Source organism: Python bivittatus, unplaced genomic scaffold (assembly GCF_059951505.1).
Source record: "Python bivittatus isolate LINGU-HERP-01145 unplaced genomic scaffold, Pbiv_v1 ctg000530_np1212, whole genome shotgun sequence".
Classification (NCBI taxonomy): domain Eukaryota; kingdom Metazoa; phylum Chordata; class Lepidosauria; order Squamata; family Pythonidae; genus Python; species Python bivittatus.
The window spans coordinates 2,559,900-2,573,161 of NW_028277085.1; the positions used below are offsets into that span (position 1 = coordinate 2,559,900).

At 42.9% G+C, this 13,262-nt stretch overlaps 1 protein-coding gene across 1 annotated transcript in view; it reads left to right on the plus strand.

Annotated features, from left to right (window-relative positions):
- THSD4 (thrombospondin type 1 domain containing 4) overlaps positions 1–13,262 on the plus strand; it is a 190,670-nt gene that overhangs the window by 139,732 nt on the left and 37,676 nt on the right. Inside the window, exon 8 of the mRNA XM_088148354.1 lies at positions 4,464–4,668. Within this exon, the coding sequence (XP_088004480.1) occupies positions 4,464–4,668 (205 nt within the window). The remainder of the gene's footprint in view (positions 1–4,463; positions 4,669–13,262) is intronic.

Genomic DNA, 13,262 nt, shown 5'->3' on the forward strand with positions numbered 1-13,262 from the left:
AGAAAAAGAGGACCCTTTTTCAGCTCTTTCCTAAAGTTAACTTGAGTGTGTGTGTGCGCGCGCATCTATTCCATAACGCTGTTCCTGTACAGCATTCATGGCAATAATGTAGTGGCGTTAGGCAAAGGGACTTTAACACACCCGAATTTTCTGGCCTGGGAAGGGCATGATGTTTCTAGCTGGGTTTCTAGCTGTCCACCATTTCAAACCCAGGTTGCTCTTAACTGGTGCCAAGACAACTGGTGCCTTTTCTGGGTCTTGCATCTCTGCTCTTGTTTCCTGTTCTCCAGGCCCAACAAGTTCCTGGATTGCTTGCTTGTCACTCTTCAGCTCATAACCTCACTTTGCTCTGGGTAACATTGGGCATCTGGCCTTCAGCTTGTTCTTTTCCTGGCCTGCAGCTGCAGGTTCTTCTGGATGGACTCAGGCATTTCGTCTCCACCCTCCACAGTCTGGCTAAGACAGCACCACTTCCCTGCTTGTCTAGGGCTTGATCCTTAGCATGTACTTCCGTGGATAAACGATGGCTTATTTTTCTTCCCAGCCTGTAGATGCTGCTCCGTCAGCTCTGATGCTTCAGGATTGGGTTCCATTAGCACCTAATTCGTGTTACTGCCATTCCCATTGTGCAGGCCACGAGATCAGTGCGAGCAAATGATTGTCACTTTGGATTAGATAGGCTGCCACAGCCACACTTCCCAGTGAAATGCGAACATCTGTTCTCCATTTGGAGAATGAGGGCTTCATCGCTATGAATGCCTGGAGCTTGGCCCACCCTATTGTGCGCATTGCCTGGTGTCCCTGTGAAGTGCATCGCTTAGCGTTTCATCCAGATCGCCCTTGTTTTTCTCAAGGGAATTCATCAAAATTAAATTTGGCATGCTGTTCTTGAGCGGTCTCTGTAGTGAGAGCCTGCAACTTTAAGAATCTTTAAAGGATCTTTAAGAATCCCGAAAATGTTTGGCACCTAGCCCAGCTTATTTTCTTTTAAGGTAGAGTGAGATCTTTCATGTAAAACATAACATCACAAAGGGCACATTTGGGTGGGGGATCGATGTTTGTGGACGGCTCTCTCTTTCGGCATTCTGGAGCAGATGGGAGATCTATCCTATATAAGCAAGATGAATTAAGACTAGGACTGCTGTGATTAATTGATTAATCAAAGGATCTTTAGTTAACTGAAAACAAGACCCTGATGAATTTGGAACAAACAGAGAGAGTTGCATGTTTGGGTGACTGTCTTATACCAAGAAGCCACTAGGCCATTTTAAAAAAGGCAATAGTTTTTGCACACATGGCTCAAATGCTTCTCTTAAGCATTAAGAAAATGTGCTTGTAGAATGACAGGTGGACCAACGTTAATTTTATTGTTTTCATGTGTTTTCAGGCAGGATCCATTTCCACCTGTTCCCACATTTCCTTCCTCCCTCCATCCCTCCCTCTTCCCTTTTTCATTCCTTCCTTCTTCCCTTCTCCCTCCCTCCCTCCCTCCCTCCCTCCCTCCCTCCCTTCCTTCCTTCCTTCCTTCCTTCCTTCCTTCCTTCCTTCCTTCCTTCCTTCCTTCCTTCCTTCCTTCCTTCCTTCCTTCCTTCCTCTCTGTTATTAAAACGTGTCCATCCACACGAAAATCGCAATGGCCTGCTGAACAAATGAGTGAATATGTTCCACTGGTTCCCCCCTCCGAACCCGAAGTACCAATTCTTTCCTTGAGATGCTTTCCCCCTCAACCTGGTGCTCTCTGTGAGGGAACAGGTGGTATGGATGCTTAAGACAGGTTAGGGCAGCTGTGGCTCTCTTGGAATGCAAAGCCCTGTTTTTAAAATTACCAGTTACAAGGTCAGCTGGAGATGGAGCAAATCTTTTAACACCTCCCTCACTAATGACTGTGCCGTCTGGGGTGTGGGGACCAGGAGTTATCCAAAGCCTTGGATATTTGGAGCTCAGGAACCACTTAAGAGGGTTCCGAGTCTCTTCTCTGTGGTCCACCTTTAAGAGTCATAAATGCCAAGAACCTACTAATTTGAAAGAGGTGCCTGTCATTTGTTGTTTGGAAGGAGAATGATGCAATTCATTCCTTTGAACTATTTCCCCAGCTGGAAGAGGAGATCCAGCTTTAGAGATAATGCCTTACAAAATGCTTTAATCTCTCCCAAGCCCTCTATGAAAAATCATCTCCTTTAGCCTGTTTCCATCATTCCCAGCCTGCATCCTTTCCCCCTTCCTGAAGTTTGCTTCCATTCCTCCTCTTGCACTGCCCCTATCAAATCATCTGGTCACAATTTATCCCTGTGAAAAATGGAGAAAAATAGGGCCCTTTGCAATCCACTCTGTCTTCCATCAGTAACTCGCCTTCTCCATTATGCTGTAGGCTGATATTTTTCTCCATTGTCAGGGAACACTCCTGAATGCTGCACAGCTTAAAGCAGTTGCCTTTAAAACAAACACACACTGAAAAAAAAAAATCAACCTGCCAGAAAAATGGCTTCATTCTTCACCCCTAAAATTGTTTTGGCCCAAAGCCCAAGTCCAGCGATATTCAGTTTTGGACCAATTACAGGTGTCTGGTCCAATCTGCCATAACTCATCAGAGTTATAAATATCTACGTCACGCTACTGGAAGGGAAGACTCCTGGTAACGCAGCAGAAGAAAGAGGTCCATAGGGTACCACCATCTGGTAGGATGGTAGTCATATTTATTATTATTTTTTCAGTAGAATTCAGAAGCTACTTCTAAAAGAAGTGATGACAACTCTAGTTAATTCCATTGCTTAGAGACGGGGGAGTGAACAAAGTCTGCATTGGTTTGGGGAGTAAATTGGCCCAGTTATAATTTCATTGGATTCCATCAGGAGGGGAATTCCTAGGCTCTGCTGAAAAACGTTCAAGCAAAGGAATCCTTAATGAAAGGGACCATTTATTTTATTGTATTTTATTATTTTTTTGGTTTTGTTTATTAGGTTTAATAGAGCCATCCACCCCAGTGGATTTGGGCAGCTTACAAAATATAGTGCTAAATACTACGATATTAAATTAAACAAAAACATAAACAAAATGAACGCAACCATTAAAACAAAGGATGGCAGTGCCCCCCCCCTATATTAACCCCAGTTTCCCGACCACCACCATGAACAGGAAAGAGATTGGGGTCCGGGGCACAGACATTCTTCTCTTTGTTTGCAATGCGATTCCTTTGAGCCGTAGCACCGTTTCTAACCTCCTGAGATGAGGGTCATAAGTGTGGGAAGGGCACCTCTTTATCCTGGTTGTAACTAGCTGATGCTGAGATGGGCTACATCTTTAAAAGGTTGTAGAGCAGGCAACCTTTCTGGAGGTCCGCTGTGGGGCAAGACTACGGTGACTTCGTACAGCCGTGGTTCTTGAATTGTTTGACCCAATCATCCCTTTTCCCGGCCTTGCATAATGTCACCACCCCACACAAAAAACATCAGACTCTGTGATTTTACACAAACATTTCAGCAGCCCAGTTTGGATCTGCAACTCACAAACAAGCCATGACGAATTGCTCCACTACCCCCAGGATACGCCCAGATTACCCCCAGTTTAAGAACCGCTGTCATACAGGGAGCAAAGGTGGAATTTGTTGGTCCTTTGGAACGGCGGGAGGTAGAGATCTTACTGTGAGTTTCCTCCTGATTTTATTGTATGGAATTGCATCTGAACTTCTCTTAATATACAAGATCTAGGTGTCTACCCCTTTCATCCCCCCCGCTTTGCCTTCTGATTGCGGTTGTCCCCCTCAGCTGACCTCCTGTATCAGATGTTGGCTTTCTCTGCCGTAATTATCGAAAGATATTTAGAATCCACCAAATTTATGCCACTCGTTGTTGAAACCTTGATGTTCACTGCTGAAACATTCTTACTAATGTTAGGCATTTGATGATTATTTGAATTAATTTGGGAAGATTTATATGTGCGTTCAACCCCCTGCATTACAGAGCCACGCTGGTGAATGTATTTATTTCATGTATTTAATCTGCAGCAGTGTTTCTTAAACTTTTGTCTCTCAGGACCCCCTCCTGCTTTTAAAAATTATGGAGGACCCCTCCCCCAAAGAGCTTTTGTTTGTATGGGTGATATTTATCAATATTTACCATATTAAAATTTTAAATTGACGCGTTTGCTGCCACTACTGCTTCTCATGATTCTTTGATGGGAGTTTAATATTGTATTATTTTTCAACATAAGCTGGCAAATAATTTTGATTTCGAGGACTCCTGAGAGGGTCTTGGGGGACACCCAGGGGTCCTCGGGCCACACTTTGAGAAACACTGGTCAACAGTAATTTACCCTCCTTCTGAAATGCAGAAACTGGAGCTGTTCCAGGCTGGTGTTGGGTCCTTTAGCTACACTGAGTTTCGCTTTGCTTTCCTGAAACCAGTTCCGATGCGTTCCACGTGTTGTGAACTGACCGCTTGATTCTCTTTTTCCCTGTTCTGTAACAGAGTATTGGCTGTGATGACTATCTTGGCTCTGACAAGGTGGTGGACAAATGTGGAATCTGCGGTGGGGACAATACAGCTTGCAGAGTGGTTTCGGGAGTCTTCAAGCACACCCTGACCAACCTTGGCTACCACAAAATAGTAGAAATTCCAGAGGGGGCCACCAAAATCAACATTACAGAGATGTCAAAGAGCAACAATTACTTGGGTAAGTGATCTGTCTTTCCCAAAAGAGGCCTTCCCCCAATTGTGTGATCTGTTGGTACTGCAGTTGCCAGAATTCCCTACCCAGCCTTCAGGATTCTGAGCATTGTAGTCTCAATGTATTTAGAAGAAACCAGGTTGAGAATAATGTTTCTGGCAAGAACCAGAAGCTTGAGGAGAGTGTTTCTTCCTAGAATGGTCATCAGTCAAAACAAAGGTTGTGAAGTCACTTACGGGTGGAACTTGAAATGTTGAGTGAATGCTCGAAAAAGAGAATAGGCTTCGTAAGGAGTGTTAGGTGAGGCCCAAACTGATTTATGAGGTAATACCTGAGATGAACTGGAAGTGGATGATCTGAAAACTGATCTGTGGAACCCATCCCCTTCGTCCACACCTTCTGTTTTTTTGGTAAGAAAGCTTTTTGATGTGGCTTTTGTGAAAGTATGGTTGAATTCAAAATATGGCCTTTCTGCATTACTCTCCCTAGTCTGTGTACTGCTCCTGTTTTCGTCTGCTCTGTCTGAAATATAGATGTAGCGGCTCCCTGGACAGCAATATATGAAAACAGGAAATACGCTCTGTGAGCAAAATGTCTGGTAGTCAGCAGGATGGAGAAGTAGCCTTGGGAACCTTCAACACTGGGAGATTAATTTGGTGCAGACAGGTTCTCAAAAACATCTACCAAGGGTTGGTACTAGCCAAGCTGTCAAAACTCTGGGGATTGAACAAGGCCTGGGAAACTGGACGTGGGTTGTGTTCCCAGGCGTACCAATGGGTGTGATTCTTTTTTAGGACAGGAATGTTGCTATTTTTCTACTACATTCATTCCATGCAATGGCACAGTATGTTCAAATCAAGGCAACTCCTAAATAAGAACATGATTATAAATGCCCACCATCACCTTTTTACAGTTCCCAATCTTTTGTTCCTTTTGGCCTCTTCAGAGCTAGCTCCCGTTACCCCTCTGCGTCTTTAGTTAGGAAGCATTCTCATTTTTGGCCAACTAGAAATCATCTAGTGACTATCTAGTTAAGGGTACGTTTAGCCTTGAGATGATGGTATTTTTCAATTGCCTGAAAGGGTGTCACACTGAAAAGGGCCACATTCTTGGTTATCCCAGAGTGCAGGACATGGGATAATAGGTTTAAATTCTCGGAAAGCAGAGCAGTTCAACAATCGAACCAATTATGGAAGAAGGAGGATGGGTTCCCCTTCAGTCAGAGACTACACAGATATCTATCAGGGATGCTTTAATGTGGACTTCTGCGTGGAGTCATGCCGTCAGTTGCCCCACTGAGTTCTTCAATTCACTTCTCCCCCTCAACTGGTCAGGCCTGAGGTCCCGTCCTTCCAACAACATTGGATATCAGGCCTCTATGAAGTGATTCTGCTCTGAATTTTGATTAGGATGGAAACTATAGTTCACTTCAAGGCATCAGCTTGACGTGAAAAAGGGAGGCAGCCCATTTTACCATTTCTGACCAAAGGGTTGAGATGAGACACTTTGCACCACCAGAAGTATCTTCTTCACGCAGAGGAGACTTTTGGAGCTCCTTGAAGTGACTGCAGTGACTGCAGTGTGTCTCACTTCTGTCCTGCCTTCAAGGACCATAAGGCACTTTGATGCTTTGTGGAACAGTCTCAAGCAACAGCCTTTGAGAAGCAGGTTCAACGTTTTTGATCAAAGCAATAATCAGCTTTGAAATTTTGAAGCTGTGTGGGATATGCTTCATATCCAGAAACCCACCAATTACACGTTTTATGCAAACCACTCTAAATGCCTTCACCACCTTTGTAGAATAATTATTTGCTATGATCACCCAGCCCAATGATCAACCAGACAAGGACATCAAAGAAACAATGTCCATTCTCATGTTCCTGTACCCTAGTTCAAACTGCATATCTCCAAATGTTACTGATCTCCAACTGTCACCATCCAAGACAACTTCTGCAAGGACGATGGGAACTGTAGTCCAACAATATCTTCAGGGTCATAGGTTACTTACCTCTGCTGTATTGTACTAAACCTACATGGACGTATATTTATTGCGTGCTCTCTTGCTGCAGGTCACATGTTGGGCAGGTCTGTGATGCCAGTTCACTGTTTAAATAGCAGAAGGAACATTGTGATTTGGGTGTTCTTGTTTCTCTAAATATAACATTAAGCTCAGTTTCTGTGTTTGTCTTGCTAAGTTTGAGAGTGGATTGGATGTGATACTTTAATCTGGTTGGGACTTTGTGGTTTGTTTGATCTCAGTGCTCTGTTTGTAGGCTGTCTTGTTCGCTTTGGTTTGGTGTTTTAAAAGTCCTATCCCACCCAAAGGTGGGGTGGTATAAACAAACTAATGTCTCAGTAAGATTTGCTCCTGCAGATGGTAACTCATCCAACACATTTTGTTGTCTGAAAGCGAGCGGTTGGTTATTCAGCACCTGAGACAACATCATGCAAGCTATCCAATTAAGGCTTCATTAATTTGAAATAGACCATAAAATTAACATGCAGGAATGTTGTTTTTGCCAAATGTTAAATCTTTCCTCTTCTGTCGAATGATGATGATGTGAGATAAAAATGCATTTTCTAGAGCTGAGATTTGGGCGTCTTACTTTTTGGAGGGTTTTGAATTGTCTTGGAAGAAAACATACTTCACAAAGCAGGCTGGCGACACTAACCCACAGTTTGTGTCAACATAAGTTATGGGATGTCTCCGCTGCTGTGTCTTAGATGGATTTGAGAGCAGTATTTTTAGACATTATTGGTCTGCTTATAAGGTGCTGTTCCTACCCTTCTGTCAAATGGTGGGTTTGTGCCAGGAATTTCTTATGATAATACCTTGTCTACTTCTGGCAGTAAGTTTGGTTTAGACAACCAGCTGTTTCCTAGAGACATGGGGCAAAATGAAGAACAATTCCACCTAGGACAAATTAAAGAAGAAAGTATGCGTGATCTGAGAAAAGCAAAAGTTTTAATCAGAAAATCTGATTTCACAGTGCGATCAGATGTCTAGCTGCTATCTATAGGGAGAATCTTGATCCGTGTACTTTTTTACATGGATGCATATTTCTGTGTGGGGAGGAGGACCCATTTGAAAAATACAATTGGTGGGTTGTCTCCTCCTTTGGGACAGGAGACTCCTTTCAAAAACACAACGGCTAATCTTGAGATCTGGCTGAAGATGCAAGGGAGAGGTTTTGCTTAGTCTATTGTGCTAGAAATGTTATTAATTCAGAGACCTATCCCTGCAGACTTTACAATATTTCTGGACCTGGGCCTAGTCTTTGGGGCCTTGCTTTGAATAGTTTGGGACCTCCTCCTAGATCTGGAACTGTTCAACTGCATAACATAGCTTGGGAGAAAACAGAATTTGACCCAGCTTGGCAGAGAATCTCTCACTTTATGTGCTGGATTCTGATCTGGCCAATAAATCTCCCACACTGAGGTTCAGCACATCAGTGATGCCATCATTTACAACAACACCGGCTTTGATAAAGACAATCAGAGTGCAAGATAAGGGAGGGACATTGGTTAATGGCTTGGTGGAGCAGAAATTGTGGTTGAGGGCCTCCAGGTTGCCTTGCCCAACCTTTATGCTGGCTGGGGATTCAGGGTGATAAAATCCCAGACATCTGGAAGGCATAATGATGGGAAAAGAGGCTAGACAACAGTGCTGGAACAGATATTATCCATTTCCACGAGGTAGATTTTCCCCCATCCCAGTTCTCGGGTTGCATCTAAATATACGTCCCACTGAACTGAAGGCGACTGCTCCTGAATAGCAGATTGCATTCTTAAACCATAACATAGTCTCCTTACTGAAAGGGTTGGTTTTCAGACTAATAAGGATTCAAATAACCATCACCCAAAAACCCACAGCTGTAGACCCACAGCTTTCTGAGAAAAGATGGGCCCCCTCACTGTTATATCATAAGGCTGCTAAAAAGAAAGAATCAGAAAATTCCTCCCCCTCCAGCTTACACAGACATATTTGGACTCCAAGAGAAAATAATCCATTTGCTAGAATTCCTGTAACCATCCTACTTTCATCTTAATAAAGCTTGCTAATGAAAACCTAGTGAGGTCTGTGCTTGGAAGAAGGATTTGCCTTCAGTTCAATTAGTTCCCTGTGACCTAAAACCTGGTATCTCCATTTATTTAAACTTTTAAAAGATTATTGGCCTGATGGAAACCAAAGGACCAGCCTCTAGAATCATCTAATTCTAAGAAAGGCCTTGATTCCATTCGGCCCCCATGGGTTTTCTTGCAGATGGAGTCTCCTGCAAGCTAGGAGTTGATAGCAAATATTCTAGGCAGCTAGAAAGAGCAGCAGAGAGCAACTTCACTCTTGCATTTGAGTAAATTGTCCCTTGGGCCACCCCACTGTGGGAGCCCTTTTGGGAAAAGTCCAGCTTCCCCACTCTGGCAACCCTTTTCTTGGGGCACCCAGGATGCGATCTCTGATGTTCAAATGTGCCCATTGGCCTGAAGACGCCTGGAATAACCCTGCACAATTCTAGACAGAGGTATGAAACATTTGTCTTCCTCAGCTCTGATTTTCTTGGGCATCATGGGTACCTCTGATTACTGCTCTTATCTTTATCCTGGAGGAGTCTCCTGGTGATTTTACCCAATCAGCATGGGGAACAGCATGCCACATGTCCTGTATCAAATTAAACCCAGCTGCTTGCTTGATGTTATTGAAAACCAGGGAGGTTGAAGAAGCAAGTATTTTCACAAAGACTAGATGTATGTTTTTTGGTTGTTTCGTTTTTGGTGCCTTCGAGTCAGAGTTGACTCCTGGTGACTGTCAGGCCAAGTCCCTGCAGTTTTCTTGGTAGCATTTTTGGAAATGGTTCGCCATGGCCTCCTTCCTAGGGCTGAGAGAGAGAGACTAGCCCAAGGTCACCCAGCTGGCTTGGTGCCTAAGGATGAACTAAAACTTACCGTCTCCTGGTTTCTAGGCAGGTGCCTTCACCATGACACCAAACTGGCTCTCTTGGTAGTAGTGAAGTGTAGTGTACTTCCAAGTAGAGGACAGATTTTTAGATACTGCTGTTTAAAGAAAAAAAAAAGCAGGGAAAAGAATTGTGTGAAAAGCTCTTAATATTTTTGGTTCAGCTGTATTTTGGCATGAGCTAAGTTCAGTATCTGGATGAATTCTTTTCTCAGCAAATGCTAAGGAGTAGGCATTAACGTGATTGTGGGAAAGGCCCACACATTTTATTAACGTGCAAGCTAAAATTATGTCTGCTGTGTGAAGAATGTATTTGGAAAAGTGTGGAGTTGTATTTCTGGCTTGTGTGAGAGCATACGTAGCATCACGATTAACTCTTGCAGGCCAACATCTGCTTAGCACTTTGTCATTGTTTGTCACTGTCTTCGTTCTCCATTTTGAAATATTTCCCTTGAAATGTCACCTCGAAAGGAAAGATGAGCAAGAGCAAAATGAAACCTTTTAACACAAACCTACAGTTACAAGAAGCAAGCGAGTGTCCAGAGGAGCACATTCCAACAAAATATTGTATTTCTCCTGGGGGAGAGAATCTCTGGTTGACTGTTTAGTTGGAAAACATCAGTGAGTTTCACCTTTCTTTGCTGGCCACAGTGGAACTGCTACTCACAGCCCTTATACATTTTGATCAGCCAACTCTCATGTGCATGTATGAGTCAGCAGAGTATCATTTTATGATAGGACAGGATTAAGTTACATGCGTGCAAAAGTTAAATAAATGGTCTTAGAACTTGGAAAAGTGGAGGAACTGGCAACTGGATGTGTAGGACACCTAATAGCAAGGGAGCATGGGGGGGGGGGGGGAAAGACCAAGATTATCAAATCATCCAACAAAAGGCCCATCTGCAGTGCTTTCTTCCATCCAGCCCCTGCAGTTTGGATCTGATAGGCCCAGCCTAACTAGGCGTAGTAGGTCAGGACGCACGTCCACCCTCTGTCAGATGGCTGAAAGAAAACTGAAATTGGAGGGCTACTTTGGGTTCCACCAAAGTTTTGAGCAAATCCTCATCATAGCCTTCACTGGGGAAACTTTCATTTTGATCTTGTGGACTAAGAGATTCCATTCCTGACCCCCTTTTTTGTAGTGATAGAGAAGGGAAAGCTTGGGTAACAAGCCAAACCCAGCTTCACCACTTGTTCCCAGAGCTACTGTGTCCCATTTCTAGTACAGAAGAATGATTCAAGTGCACACCCAGCTGAGTTTTGACTGTGGAATGAGAGGGTGTGCTTTCTTGTTTTAGCCTCATGCAGCAAAATATTTAGGGTTGACTGTGTTGATTTGATCCAGTGAGGCTCTTAATTCATATCAGATCTCTTAATTTAGATCAGCCTTTGGGTTACATGGGGAACAATGATGTCTCTAAACTGCTAAAATGGATTTATTTCTATGCTTTCTTCAAGTAATAAATAATTGGAGAACTTCTTCCTGCGAGCCAACAATATTGAGTTAGATAGGCCAATTAAAGACAAAGAGAGTTTCCTGATTTTTGGGGGAGAAGAGCTGTTAAAAACCCAGCTTGGTTTTGTGTATATTCAATCTTTTATTCACCACTCTTCTCTTATCTTGCTTCTTAAGAAGTTGCCAACATGATTAAAAGATCAGTTTTCTGCAACTCCCTTTTGTCCCCTGGCGACCTTTAATCATGTAGGGCTATTAGTTGGTAATTTTAACCTGTCACTGATTGAGCATTTGTTTCTGGTGCAGAACATGGCAGTTTTTGTTCTCTCAGTCTGAGAAATTCCATGCTTTATTACCACTGAGGGTTGAAATGCTTAATAAAAACATGCAAAGTGCCCAGCATCTTGCACAAAGACCAGCCTATCTCATTTTTACTATTCATATGATGGAGCTTGAGGCATTCTCTGCAAAACACAAAGCAATGAAAAAGACCATAAGGTCGAAACTCCCCCAAAGAAATCTGAGCCATACAGGTAGTCCTTGACTTACAACCATTCGTTTAGTGACTGTTTGAAGTTACAAAGGAGCTGAAAAAAGTGACTTACAACTGGTCCTCATGCTTACGACCAGTGTCCCCGGGGTTCCATGATCAAATTTGGGTGCTTGGCAACCAGCAGGTATCTATGATGGTTGCAGCCTCCTGGGATCGTGATTGCCATTTGCGACCTTCCCAGCCAGCTTCCAACAAGCAAAATCAATGGGGAACCATGTGATTCACTTAACAACCACCGCAAAAAATGCTGTAAAATCAGGTGTGGTCACATGATGCCTCACTTAATGACCACACTACTTAATGATGAATTTCCCAGTCCCTGTTGTGGTTGTAAGTCAAAGACTACTTGTACAACTGATATTGACTCAGCCCCTGACAAAAGACTATGTTTGATTTCAAGGCCTGGATCTTGAAGCTATCTGTCTATTACTTATCAATAAATAGTAGTATGAGGGGGCTGCTTCATATTGGAAGCAGTTTAGATATTGTTTTGGGAGGATGCTAGCGAGCCTGCTGTGGTGTCTGTATCGATTCTAAAGATGTGGTCTATAATTGATTGATTGATTGATTGATTGATTTGTCCCATCAAGTCATTGTCAATTCTTAGCAACCACATAAATAGATTTTATCCACTTTGTCCCAACCTGGTCCTTCAGATCTTCCAACAGTGCCCCCATTGCTGCTGTAACCGAGTCCATCCCCCTTGCTGCTGGTCGTCCTCTTCTTCTCTTTCTTTCCATCTTTCCCAGCATTATGGGCTACCCAAGAGAGCCAGGTCTTCACTTAATGTATCCAAAGTAGGATAATTTGAGCCTGGTCATTTGGCCTTGAGTGAGAACTCTGAGTTGATTTGTTTGAGGTTGTCTGAATAGCAGCAGACCTCTTTCAAACCATTGTGACCTGGTACCGTGCTATGGTTCTGCTGAGAATAAGTGGGCTAAAACCAGTCTCTTAAGAATATGGCAAGCTTTACTTAGATTAGGGTCAAAACAGTAGATTTGGAGACAATGGGGATCCATGGAGAAGGAAAACAAGCTTGTGGTCCAGAGGCATCACATTTGAAAAACATTTGAAGGAACTCTAAATGCTGGAGGCATCATCTATACTATTGGGGTTCTTTCACCATCAAATTTCTGAACCTGAAAACTTGATATAATTCCTGTACAAGTCAAGGACAATTTTAAAAAATGCTCCCACAAAGCAGATAAACTCAATTTCTCTGATTCCATAATTTAGTAAGCAGATGGAAGGAACTTTCTGAGGCAATCATGGATGAGCCAACTCGACTCTTAATTTGTATGCTAAACCCTCTTTGACTGTGTCCAGGCTTACTGTGACACTTCACATTTGCAATAAAAACACTTTAATCCTTCTTTTGAATTTCTTAAGCTCTTCCCTTGAATTATGTAACAAGGCAAGGAGACTGATTTGAGATCAAGGATTTTTTTTTCCTTTAGGGAAAAGTTGCCGGAGAAGTCATATTGCATGCTATGGATAAATACTTCAATTAATAAATCCTCCAGTTAGCTATTTTAATGCCTTGATTTCAGTTTAAAAATAGAACTGCATTTAATTGGATTTGACCACTTGGCTTCTCCTAAATGCTGCTATCGAGTCCTGACTCACTTTCATCTAGCTTT